The following is a 21,351-nucleotide window of genomic DNA, read 5'->3' as shown; positions in this document are numbered from 1 at the left end:
GGCTCCGCTCGCCAGGAGAAATCACGCCCCTGAGAGCTGGACTCTGACCCGAGACTGCGGAGACCCCCCCGCGGGCCGGGTTCCCAGCCCGCCCGCACCGGTCCGCCCGCTTCCCCAGGCTGTGTCAGAGAAAGAAAGAAAAGGGGAAAGGGCCAGAAAGGACAAATCTCAGCCTCAGAATGTCACCTGCCAACGAAGGACCCCCACGTCCAGCAGGGGACAGAGCGACAACCTCCCCCCCCGCCACCACAAGCCTGCATGGACTTCTCAGCGCCTGCCCCCCCAGCATGCCCATTGTACAGTGCAGCCGCCCCTTCCCCGCCCCGCCCTCTACTGCCCCTAGTGCCCATTGTACAGTACAGCCGCCCCCCCACCCCACCCTCTGCTGCCCCTAGTGCCCATTGTACAGTGCAGCCGCCCCTTCCCCGCCCCGCCCTCTACTGCCCCTAGTGCCCATTATACAGTACAGCCGCCCCCCCACCCCACCCTCTACTGCCCCTAGTGCCCATTGTACAGTACAGCCCCCCCCGCCCCCACCCTCTGCTGCCCCTAGTGCCCATTGTACAGTACAGCCGCCCCACCCCACCCTCTGCTGCCCCTAGTGCCCATTGTACAGTACAGCCGCCCCCCCACCCCACCCTCTACTGCCCCTAGTGCCCATTGTACAGTACAGCCGCCCCCCCACCCCACCCTCTACTGCCCCTAGTGCCCATTGTACAGTACAGCCCCCCCACCCCACCCTCTGCTGCCCCTAGTGCCCATTATACAGTAAAGCCGCCCCCCCACCCCACCCTCTACTGCCCCTAGTGCCCATTGTACAGTACAGCCGCCCCCCCCCCCCCACCCTCTACTGCCCCTAGTGCCCATTGTACAGTACAGCCCCCCCACCCCACCCTCTGCTGCCCCTAGTGCCCATTGTACAGTACAGCCCCCCCACCCCACCCTCTGCTGCCCCTAGTGCCCATTGTACAGTGCAGCCGCCCCTTCCCCGCCCCGCCCTCTACTGCCCCTAGTGCCCATTGTACAGTACAGCCCCCCCCACCCCACCCTCTGCTGCCCCTAGTGCCCATTGTACAGTACAGCCGCCCCCCCACCCCACCCTCTACTGCCCCTAGTGCCCATTGTACAGTACAGCCCCCCTTCCCCGCCCCCATCCTCCGCTGCCCCTAGTGCCCATTGTACAGTACAGCCCCCCTCCCCACCCCACCCTCTGCTGCCCCTAGTGCCCATTGTACAGTACAGCCCCCCTTCCCCACCCCACCCTCTGCTGCCCCTAGTGCCCATTATACAGTACATCCCCCCTTCCCCGCCCCCACCCTCTGCTGCCCCTAGTGCCCATTGTACAGTACAGCCCCCCTTCCCCACCCCACCCTCTGCTGCCCCTAGTGCCCATTATACAGTACAGCCCCCCTTCCCCGCCCCCATCCTCTGCTGCCCCTAGTGCCCATTGTACAGTACAGCCCCCCTCCCCACCCCACCCTCTGCTGCCCCTAGTGCCCATTATACAGTACAGCCCCCCTTCCCCGCCCCCACCCTCTGCTGCCCCTAGTGCCCATTGTACAGTACAGCCCCCCTTCCCCGCCCCGCCCTCTACTGCCCCTAGTGCCCATTGTACAGTACAGCCCCCCCCACCCCACCCTCTACTGCCCCTAGTGCCCATTGTACAGTACAGCCCCCCTTCCCCACCCCCACCCTCTGCTGCCCCTAGTGCCCATTATACAGTACAGCCGCCCCCCCACCCCACCCTCTGCTGCCCCTAGTGCCCATTGTACAGTACAGCCGCCCCTTCCCCCCCCCCACCCTCTGCTGCCCCTAGTGCCCATTGTACAGTACAGCCCCCCTTCCCCACCCCACCCTCTGCTGCCCCTAGTGCCCATTGTACAGTACAGCCCCCCTTCCCCACCCCCACCCTCTGCTGCCCCTAGTGCCCATTGTACAGTACAGCCGCCCCTTCCCCACCCCACCCTCTACTGCCCCTAGTGCCCATTATACAGTACAGCCCCCCTTCCCCGCCCCCACCCTCTGCTGCCCCTAGTGCCCATTATACAGTACAGCCGCCCTTCCCCGCCCCCACCCTCTGCTGCCCCTAGTGCCCATTATACAGTACAGCCCCCCTTCCCCGCCCCCACCCTCTGCTGCCCCTAGTGCCCATTATACAGTACAGCCCCCCTTCCCCTCCCCGCCCTCTGCTGCCCCTAGTGCCCATTGTACAGTACAGCCCCCCTTCCCCGCCCCCACCCTCTGCTGCCCCTAGTGCCCATTATACAGTACAGCCCCCCTTCCCCACCCCCACCCTCTGCTGCCCCTAGTGCCCATTATACAGTACAGCCCCCCTTCCCCACCCCCACCCTCTGCTGCCCCTAGTGCCCATTATACAGTACAGCCTCCCTTCCCCACCCCCACCCTCTGCTGCCCCTAGTGCCCATTATACAGTACAGCCCCTCTTCCCCGCCCCCACCCTCTGCTGCCCCTAGTGCCCATTGTACAGTACAGCCCCCCTTCCCCACCCCCACCCTCTGCTGCCCCTAGTGCCCATTATACAGTACAGCCCCCCTTCCCCACCCCCACCCTCTGCTGCCCCTAGTGCCCATTGTACAGTACAGCCCCCCTTCCCCGCCCCCACCCTCTGCTGCCCCTAGTGCCCATTATACAGTACAGCCCCCCTTCCCCTCCCCGCCCTCTGCTGCCCCTAGTGCCCATTGTACAGTACAGCCCCCCTTCCCCGCCCCCACCCTCTTCTGCCCCTAGTGCCCATTGTACAGTACAGCCCCCCTTCCCCGCCCTCACCCCCTACTGCCCCAGTGCCCATTGTACAGTACAGCCGCCCCTTCCCCGCCCCCACCCTCTGCTGCCCCTAGTGCCCATTATGCAGTATAGCCCCCCTTCCCCGCCCCGCCCTCTGCTGCCCCCTGGTGCCCATTGTACAGTACAGCCGCCCCCCCACCCCACCCTCTGCTGCCCCTAGTGCCCATTGTACAGTGCAGCCGCCCCTTCCCCGCCCCGCCCTCTACTGCCCCTAGTGCCCATTATACAGTACAGCCGCCCCCCCACCCCACCCTCTACTGCCCCTAGTGCCCATTGTACAGTACAGCCCCCCCCGCCCCCACCCTCTGCTGCCCCTAGTGCCCATTGTACAGTACAGCCGCCCCACCCCACCCTCTGCTGCCCCTAGTGCCCATTGTACAGTACAGCCGCCCCCCCACCCCACCCTCTACTGCCCCTAGTGCCCATTGTACAGTACAGCCGCCCCCCCACCCCACCCTCTACTGCCCCTAGTGCCCATTGTACAGTACAGCCCCCCCACCCCACCCTCTGCTGCCCCTAGTGCCCATTATACAGTACAGCCGCCCCCCCACCCCACCCTCTACTGCCCCTAGTGCCCATTGTACAGTACAGCCGCCCCCCCCACCCCACCCTCTACTGCCCCTAGTGCCCATTGTACAGTACAGCCCCCCCACCCCACCCTCTGCTGCCCCTAGTGCCCATTGTACAGTACAGCCCCCCCACCCCACCCTCTGCTGCCCCTAGTGCCCATTGTACAGTGCAGCCGCCCCGTCCCCCGCCCCCCCCTCTACTGCCCCTAGTGCCCATTGTACAGTACAGCCCCCCCCACCCCACCCTCTGCTGCCCCTAGTGCCCATTGTACAGTACAGCCGCCCCCCCCACCCCGCCCTCTACTGCCCCTAGTGCCCATTGTACAGTACAGCCCCCCTTCCCCGCCCCCATCCTCCGCTGCCCCTAGTGCCCATTGTACAGTACAGCCCCCCTCCCCACCCCCACCCTCTGCTGCCCCTAGTGCCCATTGTACAGTACAGCCCCCCTTCCCCACCCCACCCTCTGCTGCCCCTAGTGCCCATTATACAGTACATCCCCCCTTCCCCGCCCCCACCCTCTGCTGCCCCTAGTGCCCATTGTACAGTACAGCCCCCCTTCCCCACCCCACCCTCTGCTGCCCCTAGTGCCCATTATACAGTACAGCCCCCCTTCCCCGCCCCCATCCTCTGCTGCCCCTAGTGCCCATTGTACAGTACAGCCCCCCCTCCCCACCCCACCCTCTGCTGCCCCTAGTGCCCATTATACAGTACAGCCCCCCTTCCCCGCCCCCACCCTCTGCTGCCCCTAGTGCCCATTGTACAGTACAGCCCCCCTTCCCCGCCCCGCCCTCTACTGCCCCTAGTGCCCATTGTACAGTACAGCCCCCCCCACCCCACCCTCTACTGCCCCTAGTGCCCATTGTACAGTACAGCCCCCCTTCCCCACCCCCACCCTCTGCTGCCCCTAGTGCCCATTATACAGTACAGCCGCCCCCCCACCCCACCCTCTGCTGCCCCTAGTGCCCATTGTACAGTACAGCCGCCCCTTCCCCACCCCCACCCTCTGCTGCCCCTAGTGCCCATTGTACAGTACAGCCCCCCTTCCCCACCCCACCCTCTGCTGCCCCTAGTGCCCATTGTACAGTACAGCCCCCCTTCCCCACCCCCACCCTCTGCTGCCCCTAGTGCCCATTGTACAGTACAGCCCCCCTTCCCCACCCCACCCTCTGCTGCCCCTAGTGCCCATTGTACAGTACAGCCCCCCTTCCCCACCCCCACCCTCTGCTGCCCCTAGTGCCCATTGTACAGTACAGCCGCCCCTTCCCCACCCCACCCTCTACTGCCCCTAGTGCCCATTATACAGTACAGCCGCCCTTCCCCGCCCCGCCCTCTGCTGCCCCCTGGTGCCCATTGTACAGTACAGCCCCCCTTCCCCGCCCTCACCCCCTACTGCCCCAGTGCCCATTGTACAGTACAGCCGCCCCTTCCCCGCCCCCACCCTCTGCTGCCCCTAGTGCCCATTATGCAGTATAGCCCCCCTTCCCTGCCCCCACCGTCTACTGCCCCTAGTGCCCATTGTACAGTACAGCCCCCCTTCCCCACCCCCACCCTCTGCTGCCCCTAATGCCCATTATGCAGTATAGCCCCCCTTCCCCGCCCCCACCCTCTGCTGCCCCTAGTGCCCATTATACACTACAGCCCCCCTTCCCCACCCCCACCCTCTGCTGCCCCTAGTGCCCATTATGCAGTATAGCCCCCCTTCCCCGCCCCCACCCTCTGCTGCCCCTAGTGCCCATTATACAGTACAGCCCCCCTTCCGCGCCCCGCCCTCTGCTGCCCCAGGACAAAGCTTCCAGCTGGAGACCGAAGAGTAGTGTGGCGGGGTGAAGAATGGGGCATTTGGAGACCTGGACCACTGGCACTAAGGGGAGAGGGACAGAGCCAGGGCCAGCCAAGATGACTTCAGGGTCGCGTGGCTCTCGGGAGCCTTTATCTCAACCCTGGCCTTTGTGGGGGACCCAAGGTCATGCCGACAAGGCGTGCCATGCGAAGCAGGGAGTAGGTCTGCCATCACTGCCGGTATCCCCTGGGTGTCCCAGGCTCACAAGGATCCCAGCCAGGGTTCATCTGGGCTAGATCAGCTGAGTGGAGCCCTGGAGAGGACAGGGGTGGCTGGTACTAAAGTCCCTGTCTCAGAGGCTGGGGGGGCGGGTCATGGGACTGCCTCTGCAAAGCCATGTGGGGCCTGCTGGGGCCCCGGCCGAGTGAAGGGGTCACTCCCAGGAGACGGGTGCCCGGCAGGGCACAGTGCAGCCCTGTGGCTGGGCAACAGGGGCAGGGGTGATATTGGGGTTGGGAACGGGAGTTGTGGCTGCCATGGGATAGTCTGTGTGTCCCCCCCCAGGACCACTCAGTGCAGCTCCACGTAAGTGGGGCACAGACGTGTGGGTCAGAGACTGCATGGTCCATCCACTTGAGCCAGACCCACCCCCTGTCTTCTGTCATATACAGAGCAGGGCTGCTGCCCCCCAGAAGTGGGTGGAACAGACAGACAGAAACCCCCTTTTCATAGTGTCAAACACTAGACCCCACTCCCATAAAGCTAGCCTACTCTTTCTTTCTTTCTTTCTTTTTCTCCACCCCCTCCACCCTCATTGGCTCCTCTCGCCTTCATCACACCCCTTTGATTCACACCCCCTTTCTCTCCAGCCCCACCCCCAGCCTCTGCCACTTCCTCATTTGTTGTTTTCAGGGTTCCCACACCCCCGAGGGGTGGGGGAGAGCTGGGACCCTCCTCGCCCATTCTCCCTGGCCCCACGGCCCCTGTTCTGGCAAGACAGGGAGTGGGGAAACGAAGAAGACTTCCTGGAGGACGAGGGACGAAGGAGGGGGAGGGCAGTTGCGGGCTTGAGGTTCTTCCCACCCGGCTGGCTCTGTCTCCTTCCCTCTCTTTCTGAACTTTCTTTTCTCTCTCTCTCTCTCTCTCTCTCACTGTCTCTCTCTTTCTCTTCCTCCATCCCTTGTGCTCCAGCTCGTCGGGGAAACCCCACCGACAGATGACATCCGGACGGGGATGACGGGTGACAGGCGAGTCTCGGAGATGGTCTTCTCCATCGGGTACCCAGGGACATCCTGTCCCCCCAGGGCAGGATGGGCCCCCATCACCCGACCCCCAGAGCAGGATGGCCCCCTGTGGCCTGTGCCCCCAGAGCAGGATGGGCCCCTGTGGCCCGTGCCCCCAGAGCAGGATTGGCCTGTCCCCCTAGCAGGATCACAGATTCCCTTGGTGTTGGGGTCCTGAGTTCCCCCCATCCCAATGTTCCCCTCAGCCTGCCTAGTCTCTCCCACTCCCTGTCTCCTAGATCAACCTCGCGCCCCCCGCCCCGCTCGCCTGGTTCCCCCATTCCTGTTCCTACCCATGGGCTGCTCAGCCCGGTCTCTCCCCCCCACCAATTGACCTCCCCCCACAGCCTGTTTTCCCCTGTCTCCTAGATGGGATTGACCCCTCAGCCCTGGCTGCCCCCAATTATCACCTAAACCTGGTCTCCCCCATTGATACCTCCTGCCCACTTGGTCTCCCCCCTCACCTCCAGGATACTGGTCTCTCTGGATCAGCTCCCCAGCTTGGTCTCCCCCATCCCCTCCTAATGCCCCCCAACCTGCTATCCCTCCCTCTTGGGTGTGCCCCTCAGCCTAGTCTCCCCCACTCTCCTCGCCCTCCAGTCAGCCCCTCTCTGATCTCCTCTCTCCCTCCTCCAGGTCTCACCCCCCCATCGCCATGCGGCCATGCCGGTTCTTCATCTTGGTGCAGGATTTCTCTGGGGAAGGTGGGGGGCAGGTGCCCCGGGGCAGCCTCCTGAGCCAGGCGGGTGAGCCCCCCGCTCTGGACTGCCCCTTCTGGGCCAAGCTGCTGGACACGGAGGCCATGGTGCAGGTGCCAGCTCGGGCTGCACGGGAGCTGAGCAAAGAGCAAGCCAGGATGCTGCAGGCTGTGACCAATGGGGACGAGCGACTGGGGCTCTTCAGACAGGAGGGGCTGCTGCGCAGGCGGGGGGGCCCTGCGCCCAGGGGACCGGGTCTGGGTCCAGATCACCTCGGCCTCCGGGGAGAAGGTCCGGGGTGTCCTGCGCTACCGGGGACCCATGGGAGACAGCAAGGAGCAGGCTGGAGTCATCTTTGGGGTGGAGCTGGTGGTGAGTGAAGGGGGAGCCTCTAGGGGGTGCCGGCTCCAGTCAAGGATTGGCTGGACCAGGGGGAATGGAACATGAGGTCTTACCCCCCTAGGGGGCACCAGCTCTGACCCCGGCCTGGTGGGCTAAAGGGGGTGGGGGATAGACATGGGGCCTTTCCCCTCCAGGGTGCACCAGCTCCAGTCTGGAACTGGCTGGCTCAGGGGTCAGGGAACAAGACATGGGGCCTTTCCCTTTTAGGGGGTGCCAGCTCCAATCTGGCCTCATGGTGGGGGACTGTATCAGGCATCCATGTCACCCCCCCATTCTGTTCCTCTCCAGGGATCAGCGGCTGGGAAGGGTTTCACTGATGGCTCCTTCAGAGGCCAGAAGTTCTTTTCATGCCAGGAGAACTGCGGGGTTTTTGTGCCTGTGAGCCGGATTGAGCCGGATGAGGGGGCCGAGTGCAGCCCCCTGATCGCTCCTCGGGGCAGCCGCCGAGCATGCACCAGGCTCCAGCTGGCCACAGGGGACCCCCTCAAATCTTCTCCACTCCTGGAGCTCGGAGATCGGGTCTTCTTCAAGATGGGTGACAGCGCCCCTACGGGCACTGTGTTTTTCTGCGACTATCTGCCCAAGAAGGAGATGGCTGGGGTCTTCGTGGGGATCTGCCTGGTGAGAGGACGTTGACCCCCAACTTCCAGGGTGGGACCAGACAGCAAGATCCTTACTGAGAGGATCATAATTGGGGGCCCCTTTCCTGAATCCCCTTATTTTCCAGGATCAGCCTGTTGGCTCATGGGATGGCAAATTCAGAGGCCAATCGCTCTGCCAGTTCCCCTCTCCGGAGTACGGGATCCTCCTGCCAATCACCAAAGTACATAAAGGTAGGACCTACAGTAAACAGCAGGGATGGGAGGCCCTCTGGGCTCAGCTTCATTGCATGGAGTGTTGGCCCTGCCCATACCATGCGGTCTCTGAAATACAACAGCATTTCTTGGCCAATAAGATAGCTGCCCTCATGGCCTCTCTCCCAGCCATGCAATGGGACATAATGACATCCCTTCCAGACCCTCCGACTAGCTGTCCAAGATGGCTACCCCAATGGCGGTCACTTTCTGCCAGCCAAAATGGCCACCCCCCATAGTGGTCAATGCCTGTTGGCCAAGATGGTCACCCCAGTGCCAGTCAGTGATCACTGGCCAAGCTGGCCTCCCCAGGGGTGGTCAATGCCTGACAACCAAGATGACCACCCCAGTGGTGGTCAATACCTGATGGCCAAGATGGCCATCCAACAGGTCCCATCTGCTTAATGTCTGCCATGTTGTTTTGGTTCCTTTCCCTATAGAAAAGACTGATGAAGGCCCCAAGGCCTTGAGTGATGACCGATCCCTACGGCTCCTCAATGAACCCCCATCCCCCTCCTCCATTCGGTACCCACCCAGGCCCGAATGGGGGTCCCCTCATGGCTCTCACTCCTCCCTGTTGACGGGGGGCACCGAGGAGCAGGGGGAAGGGGAGGAGGAGGAAGGAGAGGAGGAGGAGCTGGCTTTTCCTCTGCTGGAAATCAACTCAATGGTGGAGGTGCACGACCCCCCCATCTATGGAGTGATCCGCTGGATTGGGGCACCGCCGGATGTGGGGGAGACCATTGCAGGGCTGGAGCTGGTAAGACAATGGCAGACATCTGCAGGGGACAGACATGGGGGTTTATGGGACCCCAACTCTGTCCTGAGTGGGGTCACCCCCATGGGGCAGGATATGGGACTCCCAGCCCATCTTTAGTAGGGTCAATTCATGGGAGGATTATAGGGCCCCCAGCTGCCTCCTTCCTGGGGTCATCCTATGGGGGGCTATGGAACCCCTGGCCCCCTTGATGCAGTCCCTGCCCCTCTCTCCAGGAGGAGCCGCTGCCCTCAGGCTGCACGGACGGGATCTACCGAGGGATGCGGTACTTCCAGTGCCCGCCCGGCAAGGCCCTCTTCGTCAAGCTACGCCATTGCCGGCCTGATGCCCGCTTTGGGGCACTCCAGCCCCCTGAGAACCCCGTGCTGCGCTGCAACTCACTGGGTAGGACCCTGGGGGCCTGGGAGGGGAGAGATGGAAGGTGGGGGGCATGCCACTGCGGGGGGGGGGGAAATGGAGGGGGTGGGGGACAATGCCCCCGGGGGGATGGGGACAGAGCTGAGGGGGGTGTCTCTCTATAGGGATGGGAGGGGGGGGGATAGGGATAGCAATCCCATTCCAGGTCTGCCTCCCCTCCCACAGCTTTCAGGGTCTATGCCAGCGAGCGGGTGCCAGAGGACACCCCCCCGGGGCTGGGCGAAGAGGGGGGGCAGCGCCTGATGGGCTGGAAGAAGGGGATCCAGGGCCATTGCAACTCCTGCTACCTTGACGCCACCCTCTTCTGGTGAGTGACTTCCCCCCCCTGCCCTAACCACTAGTCCCCACTTCCCTCTCAGGGCCAGGGAGAGAACCCAGGAGTCCTGGCTCCCAGCCCCATCCCCGGCTTTATTCCCCAGTCCCCACTCCCCTCCCAGGGCCAGGGAGAGAACCCAGGAGTCCTGACCTTCCCTGCCCCCACAGCATGTTCGCCTTCAGCTCCGTACTGGACTCGCTGCTGCTGCGCCCCGCAGACAAGAATGATGGGGTGTCTTACGAGGAGACCCGGGACCTGCTGAGAACTGAGATCGTTAACCCCCTGCGCAAGTGCGGGCATGTGGGGGGGTCTCTCCAGGGGATTAACGGAGGGGTCCATGGAGGGGTGAGGGGGGTCTCTAGGATGAAGGGGGGTCTCTCCAGGGGGCAGGTGGGTCTCTGGGGGTGAGATATCTATGGAGGGGTGAGGAGGGGTCTCTGGGGGTGAGGGAGGTCTCTCCAGGTGCCAGGGGGTCTCTGGGAGTGAACAGGGGTCTTTCCAAAGGCAGGGGGGTCTCTCGGGGTGAGGGGTCTGTGGAGAGGTTAGGAGGGTCTCTGGGGATGAAGGGGAGTCTCTCCAGGGGCCAGGGGGGTCTCTGGGGATGACAGGTCTATGGAAGGTTTGGGGGGTCTCTGGGGATGAAGGGGGTCTCTCCAGGGTGCAGGAGGGGTCTCTGGTGGTGGGGTCTATGAAGGGGTGAGGGGGGTGTCTGGGGTATGTGGGGGGTCTCTCCAGGGGGCAAGGGGGGTCTCTGTGGGTGAGGAGGTGTTTGGGGGAGGGAGGAAGGGAGGGGGTGTGTCTGGGAGAGGCTGGAGGTGTGGCAGGTTCTGTCCAGGGGGAGGGAGTTTCAGGGGGAGGGGGCTGAGGGGGAGGTATGTAGGCAGATTGCCAGCGGGGTAACCCCCCCACCCCCCCACCCCCAGACACGGCTACGTCTGTGCCACCAAGGTGATGTCCCTGCGGCGGGTCCTGGAGGCAGCTGGACACTCCCCAGGCTTCACCAGCGAGGAGAAAGGTGGGGTGGGGAGAGGAATGGGACAGGAGGAGCTGGGGTGCAGGGAAGGGGGTGGGGGAGAGTGGTGGGGGGAGGGGCAGGGGATATGGGGCAAAGAGGTTGGGGTGCAGAGGGAGGGGATGTGGGGAAGGGGCTGCAGGGGAGGTTTGGGGGTGCAGGGGAAAAGGGTGGAGGGGCTGGGGGAGGGGGCTGGGGGAGCAGGGGGTCCCTGCTCTTACCCATGTATTCCCCCCCCAGACCCCGAGGAGTTCCTCACCCTCCTGTTCCGGGTGCTGAAGGTAGAGCCCCTCTTTAAGATCCGGTAAGACTCCCCCAGCCCCCCATTCTCCTGTCTGGCCAGCTCCTCCCCCTCCCCATCTGCCTGACTGGCAGGGTCTCCCCTCCTTCCACCCCTCCCCCTTCTGCTGCCCCCCCACTCTCTCCTGCCTAGCTTCCACCTCCCCCACCACTGTCTGCCAAACAACCCCTACCCCACTGCCCCACTTATCCCCCCTACAATTCCCCCCGAAGTCCCCCTGCCAACCCCCCTTCCTCGCCTCCTTTCCATCTCCCCGCTACACATTCCCCTTCTGCTCCTCCACTGCCCCCCTCCCGACACCCCCAGCTCCTCCCTTTTCCCCTCTACTCCCCCATGCTCTGCCCCCCACTAACCCCATCTCTCTCTCCCCCCGCCCAGGTCAGCGGACAAGGACCCCCAGGGCTGCATCTTCTACCAGATCTTCATGGAGGGGGGTGCAGGCGGGGCAGGCCGGGGGGTGCCCACAGTGCAGCAGCTGCTGGAGGGGTCACTGGTCGCCGGTGATCTCAAGTTCACTGAGGTGAGAGTGGGGGGACAGGGTGAGGAGCTGGGTGCTGGGGGGAGCTGGAACCCCAATCCCCCCTTCCTGCACCCCCACACTAACCCCCTCTTGCCCCTACCCCCGCCAGGCCCCCTCCTGCCTCATCCTGCAGATGCCCCGCAATGGCAAGGACTACAAGGCCTTTGCCACCATCCTGCCCAGCCTGGAGCTGGACCTCACTGACCTGCTGGAGGACAGTAAGTGGGGGGCCGGGGGAGGGCTGGGGGGGGTGGGTAGCAAGAGGGGAAGGGGACAGGAAGATGTGAGGAATGTGGCAAGACGGGGTGGATGGGGGACAGAAGGAGGTGAGGGGCAGTGAGGAGGGGGGAGGTTTGCGGGGAAGGGGAGGGGTCAGCAAGGAGGAGGGTGGCGGGGGGCGGGAGAGGGTTGGGGTCAGAAGCAGGTAATGGGGGAGGGGCACAGAAAGATGGACGGAGGGGCAAGGGCAGAAAGAGGTGGTGCGGAAGGGTCACAGGGAGGTGGGGGGAGTGGAGGGGGTGTGGGAGGAGATGGTGGAGGAGGGGCAGGCAGCCGATGGGGGTGTTGGGGAGAGGGTAGCGGGAGCGGGCAGGGGGCAGGGAGGTGGTGGGGGAGGCGAAGCAGTGTGGAGGCGGTTTGGCCCTGGGGTGCTGGCGCTGTGACTGACCACCCCCCTCTGCTTTGACAGCCCCCCGGGAGTGCTGCATCTGCCAGGATCTGGCACGGAGTGAATGCCCCGAGTGCTACGGGGACCCCAGCATCGGGGCAGGGAGCACCCGTCAGTACTGCACTGTCTGCTGGCAGCAGGTACTGCCCGCTGGCACCAAGGGTGAGACACGGCGAATGGGGTGGGGGAGCGCTGGGGGCAAGAGGGGAGAAGGGGATTGGAGGGATGCAGGGAGTATTGGGGGGGTGGGGGAGGCTGAGGTGGGTTGTCTGGGGAAGGGGGGGGCAGGGTTCTGGGACATGCTGTTCCCTGTAATCACCCCCTCCCCCCACCAGGTTCACCGTCACCGGTGCCCGGTCCCGCGCTCCCACCACCCCCGCGCCCTGCGCCTACCCCCAGAGCTGGAGCACCTGCGCCCCCCACCAGGCCCCCTGCCCCGCCAGACTATGCAGCTCTACGCCGCCCTCTGCATCCAGACCAGCCACTATGTGGCCTTCGCCCGCCACGGTCCACACCGCGGCCAATGGCTCTTCTTTGACAGCATGGCCGACCGCCAAGGTGAGCTGTGCGCCGGCCCTTTAAGGACAGCGTGGTGGGTGTGTGTGTGCGCGCGCTTGTGTGTCGCTGCAGGTGGTGTGGCTGGGGGCTGCCCCTGGTGGGCACCCCAGGAATTGCAGCAGGAAGACTCCTGTCTTCCTTCCTTCTTTCCATCTATTTTCTCTCTCTCCCTTTCTCCTTCCCTCTTTTTTCTTTTCTCTCCTTTCCGTCCCTATCTCCATTTTCCTTCAGCTCTTCCCTTTTTTTCTTCTCTCGTTTTCTCCTTCCTTCTTTTCTTCCATTCTCACCATTCTTTCCCCTTTTCTTCCCTCTTTCCATCTGGTTTTTCTTCTCTCCCTTTTCTCCTTCCCTTCCTCTTCCTCCACCTAATTCTTTGCTCTCTTTTCCTTCTCTTTCTCTCCATTTGCTCCTTCTCTTTCAACTTCTCCTTCCTTTTCCTTTTTCTTTCTCTCATTTCCCTTTTCTCCTCTCTCTCCATTTTCTCCTTTTCCTTTTGTCTCTTTTTTCTTTTCTGTCTCATTTCTTCCCCCTTCCCCCTTATGAGTCCTCTCCATTTTTTGCCTCTCTTTCCCATTCCCCCTCTCTCCCCTTTGTATTCTTCTCTCTTTCCATTTTCTCCTTCCCATTCTTTTCTTTTCTATATTCTCTCCACTTTCTCCTTTTTCTGTTTTGCACTTGTCTTTCCCCTTCACTTTCCCCTTCTTCTTCTCCTTTTTCTTTTTCCCCAATTTCTCCTCCTTTATATCCATCCTTCTCTCCACTTTTCCCGTCCCTCTTTCTTGCTTTTGTCACTCCTTATTTCTCCCTCTTTTGTTTCCATTTTCGGTTTTCCTCTCTCTCCTTTTTCTTATTCTCATCTTCTCTCTCCATTTCTCCATTCTCCTCTTCCCATTTTCTTTATCCATTCCTCCTCTCCCTTCTTTCTCTGTTAATTTTCTCATTCCCTTTTTTTGCTCTGTTTTCTCATTCCCTTCTTCCTCTCTCCATTTTCTCATTCCCATCTTCTCCCCCTTTCCATATCTTCCCTCCCTCCCTCCCTCCTCTATTTTATTAATTCTTTTTCTCTCCTTTTCCTCCTTCTCTCTTTCCCCTCTCTCCTTTTTAATCCCTTCCTTCCCCCTTCTTTCTTTCCAGGTGGCCAGAATGGCTTCAACATCCCACGGGTCACACCTTGCCCAGAGGTGGCCGACTACTTGGAGATGAGCCCAGAGGAGCTCCAGGTGCTGGACCCCAAGTCCCTGCCCCCCTGTGCCCGACGCCTGCTCTGTGATGCCTACATGTGCCTCTACCACAGCCCCACCCTTGGGCTCTACAAATAGTCTCTCCCCTGGGGTGGAGGGATACGGTGACTGGGGAGAGGGCAATGGGACTCCATCAGCCCCAGGACTGCAGCCCAGTGAGGGGACTTTATTTGCACCATGAATGGGACACCTGTGCCTTTAAGAAGCATCTGGGAACTACTTGGACCTATAGCTCAACCTTGGTATCCTTATGCCCCTTAAAGGGGCTGGATCAGAGCTGACGCCCCCTAGAGGGGAAATGCCCGGTCCTCCATCCTGGGGCAAGATGGGAGCTGGCGCCCCCTAGAGGGGAAAGGCTCCATGTCCCATTCCCCCCTTCCTGAGCCAGCCAGTCCCAAATCCTGGGTCCAGATGGGAGCTGGTGCCCCCGAGAGGAGAAAGGACCTGTGGCCTATTCACCCACCTCCATGCAGGTGGTCTAATTTCTGGAGCAAGAGCAAGCACACGAGCTCTGAGCTTTTCTACACCCTGCCGGGGGGCATCATAAGAGGGCCTGAACTCATGGGTCTCAGGGGCTGTCCCTGGTCCCCACTTCTTCTGCTGCTTCCCCCCGCCCCGCCCCCCGTGGCCTGTAGGTGGTGATGGCCCCATTGTGACATCTCCATTAAAAGCGGACAGGACTGAAAAATCCCATTGCCGTGGGCCTGAACCAAACCAGATTTAAGACTCATCCTTTGCAAACCTCCCTGAGTAAACTGGGGACATATAGTATCACGGCGCCGAGGAAAACCGGACCTACCCGATCTTTATCTCAGCAGCTGGGCTGTGATGCCACTTTGCTGTAGAGGCTTGCCGCACCGAGCAGCCACTGGAGACATCCTGGAGGGCTTCCAGGAGAGATGGGGGGCAGTGTAGACATCCCTGGACAAGACCAGGGCTCTGCTGGAATCTGGGGTGCAATTCTGGGCCCCAACCGTTCCAGAAGGAGGGATTTAAACTGGAACAGGCACTGAGAAGGGACGACCAGGGGAACGGAGAGTCAGGCTGACGAGAGGGGAGTGAAAGAGCTGGGCTTGTTTAGTCTACCAAAAATCCAGCCGAGAGGAGATCTGTCTGCTGTCTATAAATACACCAGGCCGGGGGCGGGCTAAATACCAGGGAGGGTGAAGAGCTATTGAAGCTAAAGGACAATGTTGGCATGAGAACAAATGGCTGCAAATGGGCCATCAACGAACTCCAGCTGGAAAGTAGGAGGAGGTTTCTCAGCACCAGAGGGGTGAGGTGCTGGAATGGCCTCCAATAGGAGGTGTGGGGGCAAATAATCAAGTAGATTTAAGGTTGAGCTGGGCAAATGGATTAATGCAATTGTATGACGTGGAGGGAGCCTTGAAGCCAATCGTCCTCTGTTCCTAATGGTCATGCTTCAGTGTTCCAGACGGCCACTGGGAGGGGTCAGGAAGGGATTCCCCACCCGGTGTATGCTGGGAAGTTATTTTTGAATCACCTTCCTCGGAAGCCCCAGGGATGTCCACTTCTGGAGAGGGGCCATTGGACATGGAGGGTCTGAGGTCTCCAAGCATCCTCTCTCTCAGGTGCTCTGGCTGGTTCTTGCTCATGGGCCCAGAGTCTCGCTGGTCGCTGTATGTAGGGCAGGCAAGTAATTTTCCCCCAGCGCAGTTTGGCAGGGACCTGGGCGGGTTGCCTCCCTCTGCAGCATGTGGGTGCAGGTAACTTGCCAAGATTAGCTGGATTCCATGGGGTGAGTGTTGGCATTGGACACTAACTGGAGAAACGGGGAATTAAACTCCCACTCTGGGTAGGCAAGCCCGAAGAGCAACCGACTTTGTGCCGATTCTGTTCCCAGAGTGGAATGTGATTCACCCCCCAGAGCTACTAGCTTCCCCGGCATAGACCAGCCCTTAGTGATGAGGAGTGGTAGCAAGTTTCACTACCCCCTGCCAGATTGATCCTGCCATGCCCCAAAAGACCTTCACTTTGCGTGGGCCTGCTATTGTTTCTGTGTCATGCCGAGGGTTTGGGGTGTCAGTGCTGGTGCCAGAGAGAGCCCAGACCTTAGTTTGAGATCTAAGCGATATCCTGAGCTGGGGACCAGGATCAGGGTCCCAGTGCTGATGCCAGGGGCAAAGCTGGTCACAAAGCCCATGTACCAATGCTAGGGGTCGGACTGGAGTCGCCCTTCCAGGCCCGGGCTGGGGTCGGCAGACTGAACTGAAAGACAGGTTCATCTCCTTGCACAGCCACTTTCTGGAATGCCTCCTGGGTTCAAATAGGGCATCTGGGCCAATCAGGGACCAGGAGGAAGCTGTCACACAGTCCGGCCCTCTGAGGCGGTACTTCCTGTGGTGGTGATCTTCCAGGGAAGGGTGCCTGTGGCATGGAGGTGTTAGCCACCTTTGCAGAACCTCACCCCTGAGCCTGCTGCTCTCCTAGAGCCAAGCCCCTGGGAAATCTTCTGGGGATCCCCTCTGGCCAGGAGTGGGGTTTCAGCAGGCAAGGGTAGGACCTGGCTGTGCCAGCCCAATATGTGAGGAAGGTCTCCTCCCCAATGCTAGCGGCACCTCATTGGACTGGAGGGAAGCAGTGGCTCCACCCAGGGGAAAGATGGGGCGCACACCAGCTGATCACCCCGAGAAGGCTGCAGAGGGGATGGGGCTGTGTAACCATCTGCCCTGTCTGCCCTGAGAAGACTTGCAGGAGCAGTGGGGAGCTGATAGGATTGGATGGGCGGCAGGAGCTCGGAAGGGTTATGGGGAGCAAGGGGCTGCTGCCGCTGGAGAGGGATCAGGAGAGCCCAGAGTGGGGAGATAGGTAGGGCTTGGGGTGTGGGGAGCAGGTATATATAGACCAGCCAGCAGGGGACACTCAGGGCAGTGGGGGTGGGTGGGACAAAGTGGCCATTTTCTATGCCATTTTTATGAAGTAGGTGTGTGCCTCAGTTTCCCCCTGCACATTGCCTTGCTGCCTGGTGGGTGCACACCGGCTAACACTGCTCCTGGCACAGGAAGTGGGGAGGTGTCCCCTCACTTTCTGGGGATCAGCAAAGAACAGCTTGGAACTGACCCAGCTTCCAGAGACGGAGCAAGATTCCCCCAAGGACTGAACGATCGACATCTGGTAGCGGGAAATCCCAGCAGGCGGGATGTGGAGACTGAGCTGGGGAACCAAGGGGAAAAGGTGTCAAGTGGCTGGGGTGGGAGGGTGTGAGCTGGGTCTAAGGGCAAAGAAACAAAGAGCTAGACCTAGGGGCAACTGGTTTGGCTCATTGAACAGACTCAACCAGGGACGGACCATGTCTCAACCTCTGTCTCTCTTTGCTAGCCCAAGGGCTTGCTGATGCCGTGGGCCAGGGAAAGGCTGTATGTGGTCACTGGCCTCCTGCCAGTGCCTGGCTCAGCTGGTCCACTGCCAGGAGCCATGGAGAGAGATGAGGATTGCCAGTGCTGAAGAGTCTTGGAGGCCGCTATGGATCTGTGTGGTCCTGGGGCCCGGCACACTAAATTTCCCACATATTTGGTTTCAACCTGCTCTGCTCCCTGGCTGTCTCACAGAGATACCAACTCAACGGTCTTTTGTAGGTCCCTGCTGCTTTCCTTCTTTCTCCTCCAATTTCCCCCCTTTTATAGCCCCCAAAGAGAAACAAAGGAGAAAAGCAAGGAAATTCAATGCCAACAACTTGGTGAACGCCAAAAAAAATCAATGCTTTATTCAGGATTGACAAATGCATTGTGTTTCTGCAGCAGATTCGACCCCAAAACGATCCCAAAGCAGAATTCAGGCTACAGGAGGATTCAATTTTTATCGTTAAATGTTGGTAAATGTTAATTTCACGATAATAATCAAAATCAACAGCTAGGCAAGGTAAGCAAAATGCTGTTGGAGTAATTACTAGACTTTGATTAAAGGCCGTTTACACCATATATTTGGTCATGTGTTGTTGACAATTTGTGTTTTGCCAGCTATAAAGCTTTAACTTTTTGAATCTCAATGCCCACTGTCTTTAAATAATTATTGTCTGTCCTCCTCCACTGTCTGATCACACTCAATTTCGCCCAACTGTGAAAATGTAAATACATAATTTTTTTTTAAAAAAGGATAAAGGTCATAATTTTGCACAACTGTGAAAATTTAAATTGATCAAAATGGAAGAAAATGCTTAAAAACAAACATTGATCATATCTGTTGAAATTCAAAAAAAATGTAAAAATCAAATTCTGCCACACCTAGCCGTAACCATAAAAGATCAAGAGGAGAATTAATTAAATCATCTGCATTGCTAAGGATCTTGGGAGAGCCGCTTAGGAGAGGCAGATGAGCCGGGTGGGAAGGTGGGGAGGAAGGCATGGATTTCGAGGGATTGATTTGATCCCACAAATTTTTAGGAAGCCAACACGACATTCAACTCAAGAGGCTCTGGCTTGGCAGATGCCCATGGAATGATCACAGCATCGTCTGCAGGCTTTGTCTCCAAGAGGCTCAGGAGGATGAAGGCAGAGGGAGGGAGGGGGGTCAGGTGGGGTCGTGGCACAAGAGGACACGCTCCTGGCCCAGGCTGAGGAGGTACTGTCATTCAAAGAAGCTCTGCTTGGGTCTCACAGTCATCTGCAGCATCTCCTCATTCTCCTGGGCTTCAGTCCAGTCCTCCTCCTGCTTCATCTGGGATCCGCTCCTGCCGTACTGGGCTGACAGGGAGAACTGGGCCTGGGTGATGAGCCCAGTGATGGTGCCTGTCTCGAAAGAGTTGCTGGTGGCCACATCCCAGCTGCAGCCAATGCTGGACAGGTCCTGCTTGGTGGAGCCCCCCTTGCAGGTCATCTTCTTGGTCCGGGTGATGGATACGTCAGACATGTTCCCTTGATGCAGTTGCAGCTGCGGATGGAGATGCCCCTGGTGAGGGTCAGGAGCCCTGGTCAGGAAGCTGAGCAGGTTGGGGTGGGTGGAGAAGATTCCTCTTGTAAGGTTTGGGTCGGTCCTCACATTGGCTCCCCACTTCTCGTCCACCATGACCAGCATCTTGTGGGAGTCCATGCAGAGGTAGCAGAGGCCCTGGTGGTGCTTAGGGTGAATGGGTAGGGAGAGAGCTGGTGGGGCTGGCTCAGGTCCTTCTTGGACAGGATGACGCCCTGCTCCAGACAGTAGACATAGAAGGTGCTGTGTGGTAGTGTATGAAGTGGTCTCCCTAGCAGTGCAGCGTCCCGACAGATGCACCCTGGTCCGTGCTCAGGTCCTCCACCACCCGAAAGGAGTTGCCCCAGATGATGTAGACCTTGGAGTCTGTCTGATAGCCCAAGTAGCGCTCGCTGAGCCGGTGCAAGGGGTGCAGGCTGTGAAGCTGGATCTACTGCCTTTCGTTGAGGCAGGTGGTGGTGAGGTAGCAGCCGAGATGGTCCTCCTTAGGGACCAGCCTAGCCTTGGGGTGCTGGGCCTGTGGCAGACACAGAAGCAGTCGGGGAGGCAGAGCCAGCAAGGGGACGGAGCTGGTCTGAGGAGGAGGAACCCCATGGCCCCATAGAGATGGGGGTGGGGGTGGGCCCCCTGGCCTAGGGCTGGAGAGACACATCAGTGGCCCCAGAGAGGAATCTGGAATGACTCCCCCTGGGCTTTGGACAAAGGCCAGATTGAAAGTTTCTCTGAGCTCCCCAACCCCAGCAGCTGCCAAAAGGAAAGCAGAAGGGACCCATAATGCATCAGGGTTCTCCCTAGAGCGGGAAATAGGGGTAGTGGGGCAGAGTTGGTCAAATAGTGAAGCTCCCACCATGGGACTAAGGCGACCAGACCACCCTAGTAAGGCACAAAACAAGACCAAGTAACCCTGAGAAATGAACCAGGGCAACAGGTTGTGTGGGACCGAGGGTGGTTGTGGGCCTCCGAGACCCCTGAAATCGCAGATTCTCGAAGAGCTACTGTAGGCGCTTCAGTGGCCCCCCCACCAAAGCCATAGAGTCCTCAACATCCTTCTGGACATTTGGCACCTTTATAGGTCTTTCTGCATCATGGTCATCGTGGGTTAATCAAGGCAGGGGGCAGACGGACCTCCTAGGAGTCCCTGCCATGAAGGGCTGCAGACAGACCTCATGGTCCAAACAGGCCCACTACTGTCCTGAAGGACGTCTTGGGTCTCTCGGGCCCCTCGTAGGCTGCATGGTTCCCTCAGGTTCTTCACAGGACAGGCCTCAAGGCCATTGATGGTCCCATAGACCACTTGTTTCATAATGTTTTCAGGGGAAATGTCTGTTTGGAGAGACTAGCTCCAGTGGGGATGGGGAGGAAGAGACTGGCACAGGGCTGAGGGCATCTCCATGGGCTTTCTGGCCCAAGAGTTGGGAGGAAGAGAAGGGTCAGGGTCTCCGGTGATGGAGCTATTTTGGCCTTGTCTCCATGGCCTGGAGAGAAGAATAAAGTGGTAGCAGTTCATTATTTCTACTGCAGGGGTCCCCAGGCAAGATCACAGCCCCACTGCGCTAAGTGCCGTACATACATGTTGTGAGAGAAAGGTGCTGTCACAGAATATCAGGGGTGGAAGGGATCTCAAGAGGTCATCTAGTCCAACCCCCTACTCAAAGCAGAGCCAATCCCCAACTCCCCAGATGGCACCCTCAAGCATTGAACTCACAACCCTGGGTTTAGCAGGCCAATGCTCAAACCACTGAGCTATCCCTCCCAAAGAGCTTACAGTCTATGTAGACCAGCCAGAGGGGAAACACACAGGGGAAGTGACTTGCCCAAGATCTTGCCTGGCAGCAGAGCCAGGGCTAGAACCCAGGTGTCCTGATTGCCAGCCCAGAGCTCTACCCACTAGACAACACTGCAGGCCCCTGGAGAGAAATTGGGGGCCGTGGTGCACTATGTTGATTGGGCCCCACCTCCCACATTTCGCCCTAGTCACAGATCTTTTGGGGACCTCCTGAGTTTGGGGCCTGGTACAATTGCTTCCCATTTGTCCCCTCTCGTCAGTCCTACGTGGGGCCCGTATCCTACAAACTCTGCTTTTCTCACACCCCACCCACCCCAATCTCCAAGCCCAGCCCCAGGACACTGTGTTTACACAATTCCTTTCTTCCGCCCCGCTGGTCTTGCAACATCTGTTGTGTCGCCTCCACCACTTCCTGGCCCAGGGAGGGTTATGCTAGAG

The 21,351-nt window shown here is 60.0% G+C and overlaps 1 protein-coding gene across 1 annotated transcript; it reads left to right on the top strand.

The window, feature by feature from the left end:
- The first annotated feature begins 6,026 nt into the window (after positions 1-6,026).
- LOC119842401 (ubiquitin carboxyl-terminal hydrolase CYLD-like) lies at positions 6,027-14,915 on the top strand. The gene is given in 16 exon segments (XM_038370469.2): positions 6,027-6,401; positions 7,074-7,365; positions 7,367-7,507; positions 7,826-8,158; positions 8,265-8,370; positions 8,832-9,151; positions 9,385-9,553; positions 9,752-9,893; positions 10,070-10,192; positions 10,826-10,917; positions 11,155-11,218; positions 11,594-11,735; positions 11,845-11,953; positions 12,424-12,542; positions 12,738-12,960; positions 14,095-14,915. Coding segments are annotated over 16 exon segments (2,574 nt in total). The 5' UTR covers positions 6,027-6,387; the 3' UTR covers positions 14,280-14,915.
- Positions 14,916-21,351: the final 6,436 nt, after the last annotated feature.

This window comes from Dermochelys coriacea, chromosome 13 (assembly GCF_009764565.3).
Source record: "Dermochelys coriacea isolate rDerCor1 chromosome 13, rDerCor1.pri.v4, whole genome shotgun sequence".
In the NCBI taxonomy this organism is placed as follows: Eukaryota; Metazoa; Chordata; order Testudines; family Dermochelyidae; genus Dermochelys; species Dermochelys coriacea.
This window is presented reverse-complemented; position numbering and strand designations above follow the sequence as displayed.